The 14,150-nt window shown below is 40.8% G+C and overlaps 1 protein-coding gene across 10 annotated transcripts in view; it reads left to right on the top strand.

The window, feature by feature from the left end:
- BMPR1B (bone morphogenetic protein receptor type 1B) overlaps positions 1-14,150 on the top strand; it is a 228,600-nt gene that overhangs the window by 193,476 nt on the left and 20,974 nt on the right. For all 10 annotated transcript variants that reach the window (XM_086888429.1, XM_086888431.1, XM_086888427.1 and 7 more), the window contains one exon: positions 8,884-9,040. In XM_086888429.1, coding sequence (XP_086744555.1) covers positions 8,884-9,040 — 157 coding nt within the window. The remainder of the gene's footprint in view (positions 1-8,883; positions 9,041-14,150) is intronic.

Raw genomic sequence — 14,150 nt, 5'->3', positions numbered from 1 at the left:
CAAAGTGAGCAAGTCAATGACGCTTTCTGTTGCGTTCAGCCACGTTTGCAGAAGATAAGGTTTGTGCCTCAGCCCTCCTTCGTGAGCACAAAGATCTTCTTCATCGCTTATGGTTTCCACACATGTAGCTGAAATGCCTGTGCAGCGTGTGTGGGGAGGCCAACAGTAGCAGCAGTCAGTTCAATGCAGTCCCTGCCTTGGCAGCTTAACAGGGCAGGAATTTATACTGTCACTTGTTCAGTTGCTTAAAACTCTGCTTGGCCTGGTGACCTGTCAGGGTGGCATTTGCCTCCAGGCAGAAGAATTTGTGGAGATCCTTGAGCATTTCATTCAGCAGCAGTTACTTGCTGAGAGTGCCATAAACACGTGGGATTTTGGGAAGCAGATGGCATTGAATCCATGAAAAATTATCAAAATACTAGTTATTTTTTCAGACACCAAATAATCTGTACTTCTGGAAGACAGACAGGCACTTGAGGAAAAGTTGGAAGGGGAATTGGTAGAAAGCAGCATCATCCCCATGATTCGGGAAGCATGATAAGTTAATCAATAAACTGAGTTTAAAGAAATATATATATATATATATATATATATATATATAGCCACAGAATTTGGGAAAAAAAATAAAAATATAGCATGCTTATACCATAACATCTGTATGACTGTTCTGGTTTTGTGAATATCTACACTAATTAAATTTATTCTTACAAGAAGAGAAAAAGGGAACGACACCAATGTAGCAGAAATTAGAAAGGAGTTGGTAATTTATGAAGTAGGTTGCTCTTTAGGCTGAGCTGGTGTTGTGTCACATTTACTCCTGCACAGACAAACGCAGTCAGTCAGAAGGGCACCGGCACCTCTGCATAGTGTTGGCACTGGTTTCTGCAAGCATGGCATGTGCACACGCTAATTATATTTTAATATCCAGGTGCAGTCTTTGATGTTGAGGTGAGAATGGCTAGCTGGTATTTTTATCTTCCAGGCACTATTTTTGTCTCAACTGCATGGTGCTCTTGAGTTTCTTCTCTTTCGGAAAGGCAGCAGGAGCGACAGTGATTTATTAAACTTATCTAAGAGAGCCATGAGGTCAAAGCTGTCTCTTGCTGTTTCTTTTAAATACCATTGTCTGAATGCCTCAATCTCAATATCATCTGAAATGATAATAAGTACAAATCTGCAGCTTGCCCAGTGCAATCTTTGCTGCTTTCCTAAAGATCAGATAACACAGCATAGATTAGTAGCAGTGGTATCACATTGCATTGCTTCCCATCTGTGTATTTTTCCCCTGTTGCTGCTGTTCAGGAGAGTTTTCAAGATCACTTGTAGTGACATTTGCATAATCTCCTGATGATCGCATTTGGTGTTTGCTGCTTGGAACTGCAAGTATATGTGGTGATTTGCAGCTTGGAAACAGAAATAACTACTGTAGGATGTTAACAATAATCTTCCTATTTTTTTTTTTTTTTTAATGGAGAGTGTGGCACAGACTCTGCTGTTTGTTAATATCCAAATTGCCTTTTTGACATATTTGTGCCCTAATTTCTATCCCGTTTTGAGCATAATTTAACTTTAGTGAATCTGTGTTGACCACTCCTGATCAGATTTTTGTCATTCATGTTGACAGAGATGGCCTCGGGAATGAGGTGCTCCGTCATTCTCTTTTCACAGAATATTCTGACTTAGAAGGGATCCTCAAGGATCATCAAGTCCAGCTCTTGAGTGAATGGCCCATATGGGACCAAACCCACCGCCTCGGTGTTATTTGCACCATGCTCTATCCACGTGAGCTGATCTCAGGCATTGAAGTCAGGCTGAATGGCCCTGGCTCCTCCCTCCTGCCCTGTTTGAAAACTGGGGTGGCATTTGCTTTCTTCTAGTTCTCATGCCCCTCTGTGGATTGCCACAACCTTTCAAAGATGATCATGAGTAGACTCATTCTGGTGTGTGCCAGCTCCCTCACCACTCATAGATGTGTCCTGTTAGGGCCTATGGACTTGTGGATATCCAATTTGTCTAGGTGCTCTCTGATCCAATCCTCCTTGACAAAGGGAACATCTTCCTTCAGGCCTTCCTTCTGGGTCAGAAGCTCCTGAGGGGTGGTGTTGACACTGAAGACAGATGCAAAGGTGGCCTTCAATATCTCTGTTTCCTCTGTGTCCAGAATTTTCACATTGGCCTTTGGCTCTCACCACAGTATTTATGAGGTATTTGGCTTTAATTGTTTCAGACTGATAGCGCCAGCACATTTACCTTTGCTGTGTAAAATGCAGCTCTTGAAAAGGGATTAAAAATAAAGAATCGTGTTGGTATCTTAATGAGAATTTTATGAAGTACTGCTCATTCATCTTTGCAAATATTAAAGACAAACTTATATTTTAAAAGCTTTTATTTTGTCATGGAGTATTTACACATTGAACCAAAGGATCATAGAAAGTAGAATTAGGCAAGATGTTTGACACATTTGGGGAATATTAATGGGGAATTACAGTGGATAGGAATAGACATTACTGAGTCCAAGATGACAGGATAAAACACTTTGCGTGCACTTTCCTTTGGATATTTTAGTTATCTTTCTCTTTTACTTTTTTATGTTGTGTTGGTACATTGTCTCATGCTATGAAAAATGTGCCAACCAATTCCCATTTTCTTCCAAATGAAAAATATGTCAAAGATTAACTGGGCATCAGAAATGAGAGGAAAACAGACAACAAATTACATATGCGTTTTCCATGGGCTGTGTTTGTGTTACCAAAGCAGCCTTTGTGTTTGTAAGTTGTGAGTAGTATGGAACGGGTGTTAGTTTGGAGGGTCTTTTCTCAGAGGCTTTGTCACAGCTTGTCACATTACATGCTAAACTTTTTAGCAAATAATTCTGAAAAATAAAGACATCATTTAAAGTGGTCCTGGATGCTTGTAGCTGTATTTGCACTCAGTGACAATTCTATTAATATGGACAGGAGCAGTTTTTAAGAAAACTGCCTGACAGGTTGTTTAAAAGTACATTTTATTTTAAACCTTATTTGCATTATGAGTAGAAACAAAACCACCTCCAATTTTGAAATATACAGATAAGCAGGAACAATTTGTAGGTTCTCTGTATTTTGTTGTACAGGAAGTAGAGCATAGGTGGGAAATGGCAGAAATCATACATAAGCCCTACAATGTTACATTTTTTGTAGTATGTCAGTTTATTACAGTGGATGTATATCAAGGTACAGCTATTTTCAAACATGGATTGATACCAGTATCAGTTTGGGCTCACTACTGCAATATAGTCACACACTGCAAAGCAAAGTGTGCTGTTTTCATTTTTTTCTGGTGTATTAACGCCAGATTTTGTTTACTGTGGTTTTGGATCAAAAATATGAAGGTCTCAGCATCTGATACTTCCTTGAGTTTTATGGTAGCCTTGAATATACAGCAAAGGGAAACTGTCATGATCCAGTTTTCCCTCTCTGTTACATAATTATCACCAATAAAAAAGTGTTTTACTGTTACCTCTTGACTATTTTACACAGTAGATCAGGCTGAGTTAAGAGGTGTAATTTATTTCCAGTCTTTTAACTGTGCTGTGTTTTCATTGCTGACTATTTGCCAGAAAATATCCCATGGAAATTCTTTTATCTGGTAACTGTAAAGTACAGCGAGTTAGCAGTTACTTATTTCCCTTCCTCCTAAAACAATCATATTGATGGTATGATCCTAGCCTGGTGGGAAGTCATCAGGCTGTGGTTTATGATATGGCATAGGAAACTCTAGCAGGATGTCACAAGATAGTTTTGTATTTTAATAGAAGTCTGTTTTGAGGAAAAGCGCATTATGTAGATTAGTGCAGGGCATAAATGAAGTCATATTGTGGTTTAAAATTTCCACCTTACCTATTTTATCAAGTTGACTGATTTTGTTCTCAGGTTTGCATTGTTTTGTTTTGTTTTCAATTACTGTTCAGACACTTTTGTATGAATATCCTTAGGTTCCAGTCCAAAGGAGCAGTTGAAACAGTTGCTCTGTGACATGTAGAGCTTCTTTAAGTGTGTGCCTTCTCTCAAGCAGTAAGCCTTGCTCCCAGTCAGAGGGTGCTGTGGCCAGATGTTGTTATTAGAATAGGAAAACATGAATGGATGGTATTGAACCAGTCTGAGGCTTCAAATGCCCTGCGTAGAAAGAGGAGTAATCACAAAACTCTGATACTTTCGTTGTTGTTTTCTTTTTTGTCCTTAGCATCTGTTTGAAAAATCTGACTTTTACTCCTTAGGAGCCCCTGTAAGGTCATGAGAGATTTGCTTTTTTCACTGCATAGACAGCACATAAATCTTACAGCTGTGGCACAGAAATTGATCTGTTGAGATAACTATTGCTAATTCTTCATCCTCCAGGAACAGGATGGCTTAAAGTTCAAACCACAGAATACAGAGAAACAGAATAAAGAGCTTTTCACCTCCTACATTACCAGACTTGTTGAATCGGAGCAGTGCCCAAAAGTCATTACCATCCAATGGCTGTGGGCCAATGTGAAATGAGTTACTGGGCTTTATCCATATTCTAGTGGAGAAATTTCTGTCCAAATCACATAACTATGGCTACAGTTGGCAGAGGGTGAAGTACTTGTTGGCAGCCATGGCAGAGGGTTCGAGGTCTGAATGTACACCGAGAGACTGGCTCTCTAGATCAGGTATTTTTTCTGCACCTACATGAGCCAATGTAAAGCTTAAATAGGTGATTTTCCTTTTGTGTGTGAGGCACCACTGCCTGCAGACCTGTCAAACCATCAAACAACAACACTATTTAAAACCAAGTTAGAATTCATCCTCATAGTTACTTCATTGTCATTGTGGAGTGGGGGTCTGTGATCACATCTCACACATTTAAAAAATTACAGCAGAACTCCCTGAAATACCATGAAAGGGTTTGCCACATGGCAAAGTATTTTGTTCTAAATCTTAGCGCTGATAGATGGAAGAGTATATCCAAGAAGGATTATTTGTTGACAGTGGAGGTTAGTAGGGGCTTAAATTAGACATTAACATTATCCTCCTGTATGACCATGAAAGTGACTTTCATTTTACTGCACTTTATTTTCATTATTTTCTTTATCCTGGATTCAGGATCTTTGTAGATCTTTCTTTCTGTAAAGGACCACAAAGCATGGAGGGAGAGACACACACACACATGGGAAAAAAAAAGCAGTAGCATGCTGCACACAGTCCCCATTCTAAAGTAGAGGTTCATAAGAGGCCATCACATCACAGTTTTCAGTGGTTCCAGTCCTAGAGAGGAAAGTATTTTCCAGGAGTAGCACTCCAAAGAGTCATCAAATCCCCAGCAGCTGACTGCCATCCCTTGTGGTGGATGGTGCTTTATAGATGCTGGTGGAAAAAGAGAGTTAAGCTGAGAAACTCCGCTGAACTTGATGAATTTGTACCAGTCTGATGATGAACTTGAGGTGCACAGCTGCTTTGATGAATTCCCTAATGCAGTCAGTAGGTTTCTCAGCAGACTAAAACAACCTTATTTTTGATCCCACTGTTTTCCTGCAGTTCTCCCAAGCTGCACTCAGTGCATCAGGGATGGGAAGCTGACCATGAGCAGACTGCAACAGAATAGGCTACAGCAAAGAAGCAGCCAAGATTAAACAACCTGAAATCTCTTGCTTTCAGGGCTCTAGGAGAGCTTTCAAAACCCAAAGGGCTTCTAAACCCTAGACAGAGCCAGGTCTGTAGAGACAGGTGCTTGTTACAGAACAGCAGCAAATGCAAGAGAAACAAGCTGTTTACCATCCCAAACTGTGTTTTTCACACCTGAAATCAGGAGAAACTTGTTGCCAAGCTGGAATTTTCTTCCCCCATCTCTTGTGAGTTCCTTCCTACACGTTTCCTTTTGGGGAAGGGACTGCTGGAAAACCTTTCTGTGCTGAAGTCAAACAGACATAGAAGTCAGGAGACCTTGTTGAAACTCAGCTCTGAGTGGGTGGAGAAGAGTTTCTACATGTTCCTTGGTTATCTGCTAGGTGAGACACCAGAGGCAAAAGATCTGCCCATCAATTTAGCTAGCAGCCAGGAAATGAAGGAATGAAAGGAGCAAGTGAATAGAGTGAGAAGAGTTCTACATTTTAGAAGACAGAAAAGAGCTTGATTAAAGGTATCTTATTCCTGCCTATTTTAGTTTTATTCAATTTAATGTATTTGACACTGAACTGCAATGCTTTTGCACTAGTTTTGACCCTGGGCATTACGTGTAAGTAAAATACTAGACTACATTCCTAATTTCAACTCTTGGAAGGTGTAAATTTGAATGCCAGCCTATCTGTCCTAAATTTTCCCAAAGCCAAACTACATCTCTACGTAGTCACCTACGATGCTTTTATGGTACTTCAGATTTTTGATTCCAATTCAGCCACTTCCAGCTGTCTTATTATAACTGAGAGTGCAGCCAGGTCTAGGGGTGTAAGCTGTTGTTTATGTCAAGTTTTGCAGAAGCTGTTCATCATCACATCATTGATGAGTGATGGCCACAGATTGTGTTGGGGTTTGACTATCTTACGTGCTTGTTGGAAAAATGAACGATATGTGGTTGTATATATTATGAGCATGGTGTTTAGCTGCCTAGATTTAACATATTCAGGCACCATCAAATGTGTTATTAAACCTTTCCCCATTTTTTGTGCTAGGTGTAAGAAACTTTTGTGTTTTACACTCCTTGTTGGGGAGAGATGCCTGCTAAAACTGTAGGTAGCTTGTAGAAAGAGCTGTAGAAGTGATGTACAGAGCCAACTATTACACTCATGAGCTAGAACTTCACTTGGTTGCCTCATGAGCTTGAAGTCTGAAAATCCTTGAGAGGAATATTAATAGTTGAACATTCCCCATTCAATGGTAACAAAGTAATACTGATAAAAATTGCTGATTGAAAGAGAATTTAGGTAATCCCTAATCCTGTAACCCAGAGAGCAAACATCTGTTGATATTAATTTGTAATACACAGGCTGCCTAATCGTATTAGGAGCAACAAACAGTGGTGCATTGTTTTTCCCGTAATTTAAGCATCTACTTCATCTTAAGGTACAGCTGCAAGTGCACAACACCACATACACACAATGTATCTTGGGTGAACTCACGCTTTTAGTTCTGATTTTGCCAAATGTTAGTGAAAACAGTATGGGACTGCCAGCCAGTCAGTATTGTGAGTCCAGTTTGTATCTTGGGTACAAGGGTTGCAGACCATGGTTTGTGTGTGTTTTGTAACTGGTTGTCTGGTTTGACTTTAGAAAAAGCTGATCAAGAAGCCAGTTGGTTTCAGTGGGACACAGTATGAGTTCTGTGTTTCATAGGAGCATTAGTCTGGCATGGTGAATTATTCTCTTTCATGTGTATCACCCTAATATTAGTATACTTCTTTTTCAAGGAATGTGCAAGGAGTGGAAGGGCTATAATGTTAAAAAGGCTAGCACTTCTCTAAATGCAGTGCTCTTACATGCAAAGCCCCACTTCTCCCAGAGCTAACAAGTGACAGCTTTTTTCTGGCTTTACTGGGGATAAGCTTGCATTGTCTCATGTTACACTGCAGAAGACTAAAGCCTGTGTGCCACTTTGTTCCCAGTGCCTATCCGTGCCTACCCTGTGCTACCAGAGCTGGCACAGGAGAGGAGGGATATGCAGCTTGGAGGCATGATGTGCTCTCCTAAGGGCAAGGACTGGTAGAACATCCCCATGCTTCCTCTGGCTTTTCACTGCTTCAGAGTCCTTCAGCTTCACTCTCACCTCAGCTGTTGATTGTTGTCCAAGCCCTGAAGTGTAGCTACTTGTCCCCATCCCCTCTGCTTGTTTGCCCACCCTGTCTCTCCCTAGGGAGCTCAAAAAGATACTTTTTTTTTTTTTTTTTTTGTCAGCTCCACAATATATCAGTCCTAATGATGGAGAGTTTGGGAAAATTTTAGAGTAAAGGGCAGTCAAAATAATTGTAATATCAATTGTTTATAAAGACTCAACAGTAAACCAAGCCTGTTCTTCAGCTCCTCTTTTGGAGACAGCTGTTTGGTAATCTTTGGTAAGATTTCTTACAGGGAACCAAAAGGAGAGTGAGGAACTGCCCATTGAGGCTTTTCATGCTAATCTCATTTTTGTCTTTGAAGCTTAAAACTTTCACAAGGACTGAAAGCTGATATTTATGAGTAGAGCTGGGGGAAGGAGGTTGCTTAAACAGCTCCTAGCCTATCACAAACATCTCCAGCTGTACTCCACCAGCTCCATGGAGATTCAGTACGCTGATATTTTTAGAAATAATCACCCCCATATATTTCAGCATTGTTCATCTGAAACCACATTCTTCTCTTTTACTTTGTTTATAGACTTTTATTTTACAGAAATGAGCTCTTTCCCTTGTTTTCCAAGCAGTGCTTTTGCAATTCAGTGACAGAACGTGCTGTTGAATTTGAAAGAACATCACTTTCTGTTAAGTCTTTGTTAAATTGTATGCCCATGTTCTGTTCTGCCTGGAGTACCATAAATCCCACTGATGTTTATGGGGTTCAGTGAATGTAGATCTGTGCTGAGGGCTGTAGAGATAAAGAAAGCTCAGAGGTGTAACCAAGGATTTGACCTATGTAATGCAATAGAAGAAAAGCTGTACTGTCAATATATAGTAATAAAAGCACAATATATCTCTTGGCAGTGGCAGAACTCAAACATCAGTACCTTTGATCTAATACCACCAATGTCCAATAAGCCTCAACCATGGTGACCATGTCAAACTACAGAAAAACACTCTGTAGTAAATGCTCATCTCAAATAACTTCCTGAAATTTTGATAGGTAGAAGTAGTTTAAAGCCTGCATTTCAAGTCTTGCAATACAGCCTAAGACTGTTTCTTTTTCTTCCCCTCTTACAGCCAGTTTTCTAGACAGCATGCCCCTGCGAAGTTCTGGCAAGCTGAGCATGGAGACCAGAAAAGATGGTGAGAGTACGGCCCCTGCTCCTCCCCAGAAGAAGCTGTCCTGCCAGTGCCACCACCACTGCCCTGAGGACTCTGTCAACAACACCTGCAGGTTTGTGGGATAGACATCTGGTGATGATACATGGGCAAACATACTTGTGGCAGCTCAGCAATCCCAAATTGGGCGTGGCATCTTTTGTGTAAGCAGCAATATGTAAATGAGTTGTTTTTCACTGTGTCTGAAAATCAGAAGTAATTTTTACCTGGATATCAGCTGCATGGTTGTTGTGTTGTGTTTAGTTTTGTTAGGAAATATACATATTTATCATTTTACATACATTTAATGCACTGCAAATGAAATATTCTGAAGGTTGAACTTTGTTTTTCAAGGTGCATGCAGTTAATGAGAGGAAACCTAGTGGAGATGTATTGAAATGTCAATAAACGCTTATAAATTTATAATCATTCCCAATGGAATACTATTTTTAAGAACCCTGGTCTTTGTGTCTGCAGCAACTGTATCTGTAGGTCCTTAAGGCTTTGAGGTTTTTTGGGGGTTTTTTTGTTTCCATGCTAAAAGGAAAACTGTCTTGAGATGAAGTGTTGAGTATTTTTGTCTCCTAGCTGTAGCCTTCTGTTTATTTTTGGGCTTAGAGTACTACAGACTTCTCATTTGTGTTGGATTCTGCTTCCTCAGGACCTTTTGGCTCCCTGGGGGAGAGGCAGGTCCAGATGAGCACAAGCTCCTTGAGGGCTCAGCTCTGGTCTGTGTAGCACTGGTGCTGGCTGAAACAAGCAGAGGTGACTGAGGGTACCTGTGGGGGGACCAAGCTGCTGTTCCCCTACCCAAAAACAGCTCATGATGGACACATACAGTGGCTGTTGAATGAAGGTTGGGTGAGCCTCTGTCTTGCCTTGAGGTGCAGGTAATAGTTTGCTTTAGCTGCAGCAAAGTTGGGCTGAGCTCTTCGTGTTCCATATGAGGAATTTAAACTTCTCTGCTTGGCTAGAGCAGATGTGGTACTGGAGATACCTACTGTCAGCCTGCTGGAGCTGTGGGAGTCAGGGAAGCATCAAAGCAGGGCACAGATGTGAGCCCAGCTGGAGGTGCAGTGCTGTTTGAGGTGAGATTGTCTAACGTTGTGTCCGCTCTTCTAGGCAGCTTATTTCAAATTTAAACAGGGAAGGCCTAAGGTTGCTGAAGGTATTGATTGCTTTGCTGGATTTTTGAGAGTGGTTTTGCAGCTTGACTTAATTCTTCTCAGCCTGCATTTTCCTACTAAAATGTATAAAGTTTTGGTGATGGCTGTAAATACCATTTTCCTTTTCTAACTTCTTCCTACAGGCCCATGCTCCAGCTGGGAGTTAGACCTTACTGCTATCACATGACAGTCAGTTTAAAAAGCTATAAAACCCCACTCTGATACCAATTTGCAGTTTCCCTGCAGCGTGCATCAGCTGTTTCCTGTTCCTGCCAGCAAGAGCCACAGCTTTCATATGTGCTGTCTCACACATGCAGCAACAGGGAATTTGCAGATGACTTTCAAATCTGAGAATTAGGAAGCACAAAGGGATCAATGTTAAGGAAGCCACTGAACAAGGTTTGTCCCCCAGCTGGGGAGGCCTGCTGTTGCACATTGCTCTGTAGGCATTGTTGACATGAGGTATTTTTCATGGAACTGTGAGTAAATGTCCTGTTAGAATGGACTTGGGCATTTTCCCTCACTACAGTACTTCAAAGGAATTACTTTCAGAGTCTCCTTTACAGGGTCAAATGTCAAACTTTTTTTTGGGTGTTAATGCCCAAGGATAGGCAGTTAAGTGGGAATAAAACACAAAATTTTAACCCCTTTTGTCTTCATAATCCTTGGGGACTTCAGGCTTGAATGTTCCGCTTTGCTGCCAGAATTACTCTTTTTTCCAGTTTAGACACCAAAATAATAATTGAAGCTGGAATTTATCCATCAAATATTAATCACCTTTCTGCCCTGTCAGGAGTTTCCTAGAACATTCAGGAGACTTGCTTTAGATCAACTCCTCTCTCCTGCCCTGTGCTGTCACCTGAGCAGTTCCCACCTTGCCACTTGCCCAGTGGGCAGCAGCGTAAGTGCACAATGGCTGAGGAGTTTGGAGGAATATAGAACAAAATAAATTAATTTAAATGCACTGCCTTCATGGCTTGTCAGCAGTAATCCTGTTGATGGTAGTGGTCATTGCTGTGGCTCCCGCTGCCTTGGTGTGAGAGCTGCAGTGAGGTGTGAAGGACTCAACACCCCTTGTTTCCCTGCATCTGTTTAGCTGTTAGTGTAATGATTGCTTTTTTAAATTCCCTACAACATAGCTGGAATTATGAATTACAGAGAAAAGAAGATCCTGGGCCTTCTGTTGGGAAAGAGTGCTTGTTAGGCATCTGGTTAGCTGGTTATTACGTATCTGGTTATTTGGCTAGATAGTGTTCAAAAGATTTGAGCACAACCAACCAGGTTAGCAGTGATTATTAGTTTCTCCTGAGTTTTGGGATCATCCTACTAGTCAGGCAGTAGCTTTGGTATGTTTTTCCTGAGTGAATGACTGTTGGCACAATTTTAAAGCACTCAGGGAATCACTGAGCGTCACTATAAAGGAAGTTTCCCCTTTTTGAAGTACGAGAAGTATCGATTGCAGTGTTTTTCTGAAGAATAAATTGACTGCTTTGGATTAAAAGTTACTGCATTAATTATCTGCTTGCTTCAAATATAGCCTCTAAAAGCCTTTTGCATTTTATATTTTAAAAAAGAATTTAAAAATCAAAATCAGAGTTGTCAGCTCTGTCAACCTGTTAAGCTTTTGGCTGTGCTTGGACCTTCAGAGTTTGGACCTGCCAGCCCAACAGGAGTGAGCCAGTGTGTTCTGGGGCACCCAAGGGCCTGGCAAAGCTCTGACACCCAGGAAATGCACTGAGTACATCCACAGCCAGGGCTTGGGCTTTGGAGAGCATCAGCCACTGTCCTTATCAGGGTTCTTACTAAAGCAGTGAAGCATTTTATGAGCCCAGGAGCAAGTACCTCTGAAAGTTCAGTGCAAAAGCATTTCCAGCTGTGTTTGAATTAAAACTCTCAGAAAAGGATTGCTATTCCTATTGCAATCACCATTAAAATTTTCTCATAAAAAGCAGTCTGTCATCTCACATGAAGATTTTTATCTGCTACCACAGGTATTTATCCAGCTCATAGTACTAGGGGTCTGAATGTTTATATAAAAATGGGGACATCTGGTGGCCATTTAAAATCCTCTCCATAATTGTATTTGTAGAAATTTAAAAGCCAGTATTTTTTAACCACATTTGTATCAAATCCTCCAACAGCATGCTGTGTTCCTATACAGAATTTCCCTTTCTTTATACTTCTGCAGTTTAAGTGCAACAATACTTTGGAGAGCTAAGGATAACACTGCAGCTTAAAAGGCAGAATACTTTTCTATCTAAGCAGAAAAGCTGTGCCTCTAGTTAGGGTGTGCTCTAAAAAAATGGGGCAGTCTGCGATCACAGTGAGGTTTTGGAAGACCCATTACAGGGTGAGCTCATCAAGGGAGGTTTAATGCCAAGGTGTAGCAAATGGGGTCCAGGCCAGGAGCTCAGGCTGATATCCTCACTCACCAGGACCCCATTTCCCCATAAATATGTGAACACATATTCAGAGACAGCTCCTTCATTAGCCCTTTCCCATGGCTGGAGACAGACACTCCTGTATCGCTGCTCAGGGGTCCTGTACAGGGGGAAAGAGGGGTCACAAGTGAGGCCACTCTGGGCATTTGAAAAATACTGGTGCACCCAAGGCCCTGACAGTTAAAACCTTTGGAGAAGGCTCACAATCCTCTGCTTGTGAAGGTTGTGTTAGACTGCTGCATGCTGAAACTTTGTTCTTCTTTCCAAACATCGGTGCAGTTCATAAAAGGCTTTCAGTAAAGGAGGTCAGACCTGCTTTGAACGCAACCAGGACCTTGTTTTACTGTTCCATTTCAAGTTTTCTGTGTTCAAAGTGAACACACAGTTGTGTCTAATCATAATTAATTGCATATTTTAAAACCTGGTGTTACATCTAATTGGCTTTGACTGTAATGGGATTGCAGTAAAGGCAGAGGCCAATTAGGTGCCTTGTCGCACTCTGTTTTCATGCACAAATAAATGCTGACAGTTTTAAAGATTGGGCTGATAAAGTTGAAGTTCCTATGTGTTGCCTACTAGATTGTATTTCTGCCCAACTGTATCTTCGGTTATCTAAAGCAATAAAATAATTAAGTTGTTTTTTCAGCATTACCAAAGGTGATAACTCATTTGAGTGATGTTATTTTCATTCTCCTGTTCTCCAGATATGATTGAATTTTCTTTGTAATTTGGTATGTAGAAGAATAAAGACTGACAATGGCCAAAGTTTTAATCAAAACATTGATTAAAACTTCTGCTTTAATCAATTTTAATTTTTAGGGAAAAGCTGAACATTTTCTGATAAAGGAGCTATGGTGAGATCTTAAATATTAGCCTTTCAAATTTTTAATGTTTATGTTTGTTTTTAAATTTCCTCCTTTATACAGGAAATTTTTTGATCATTTTAAAAAGAGTGTGGAGACTTGCCATGCTGCTTTGGATGGAAGTGAAGAGATGCTCTTGCTCTTTCTGTTATCCAAATGAGGAGAATAAATAGGAGGAGTGAGAAGAAGTAATAATAGTTCTATGGACTCATTTGAAATCAAATTAAAGATAAGGGGTGTTTTCATCAAGTTATGAAAGTTACATGTCTCTTTGTGAAAGGCACTGAATGAGGGAAAGATGTTGCTTTTCAAAGTTATGTATTGCCATCCCTGGCCGTGTCTCACACTCACAGAGCCGGGTGGGAAATCTCCAGCAGGCAGGTTTTGGTAGCTGAGGAATCACATCTTCTGTGAGAAATGGCTGCTGGCCAGTGGGGACATCTGTGTGAGCAGATGCAAAGCTGCTGGCCTTGGTTCCTGTCTTGTGACATTTAGGAAAGGCCTGAGTTAAGATCCCTGCTTTCTTTGTGATAATCTGTAATTGTAGCAGCGCCTTCTATATCAGTGTCTGTCCGTGTTCTGCTATTAACTCCCTTTATTTTCCTGGCATTTGGCTTGGCTGTAAGAATTCACTCTTGGCAGCTATGTGACATAGCAAATCTGTGCTTATTAGTGATCACATCCAAAGAAAGTTTAATCACTCCTCTTACAATAGT

Source organism: Cyanistes caeruleus, chromosome 5 (assembly GCF_971803275.1).
Source record: "Cyanistes caeruleus chromosome 5, bCyaCae1.hap1.1, whole genome shotgun sequence".
NCBI lineage: Eukaryota > Metazoa > Chordata > Aves > Passeriformes > Paridae > Cyanistes > Cyanistes caeruleus.
Note: the sequence above shows the minus strand (reverse complement) of the source record. Positions and strands in the feature narration are given on the sequence as shown.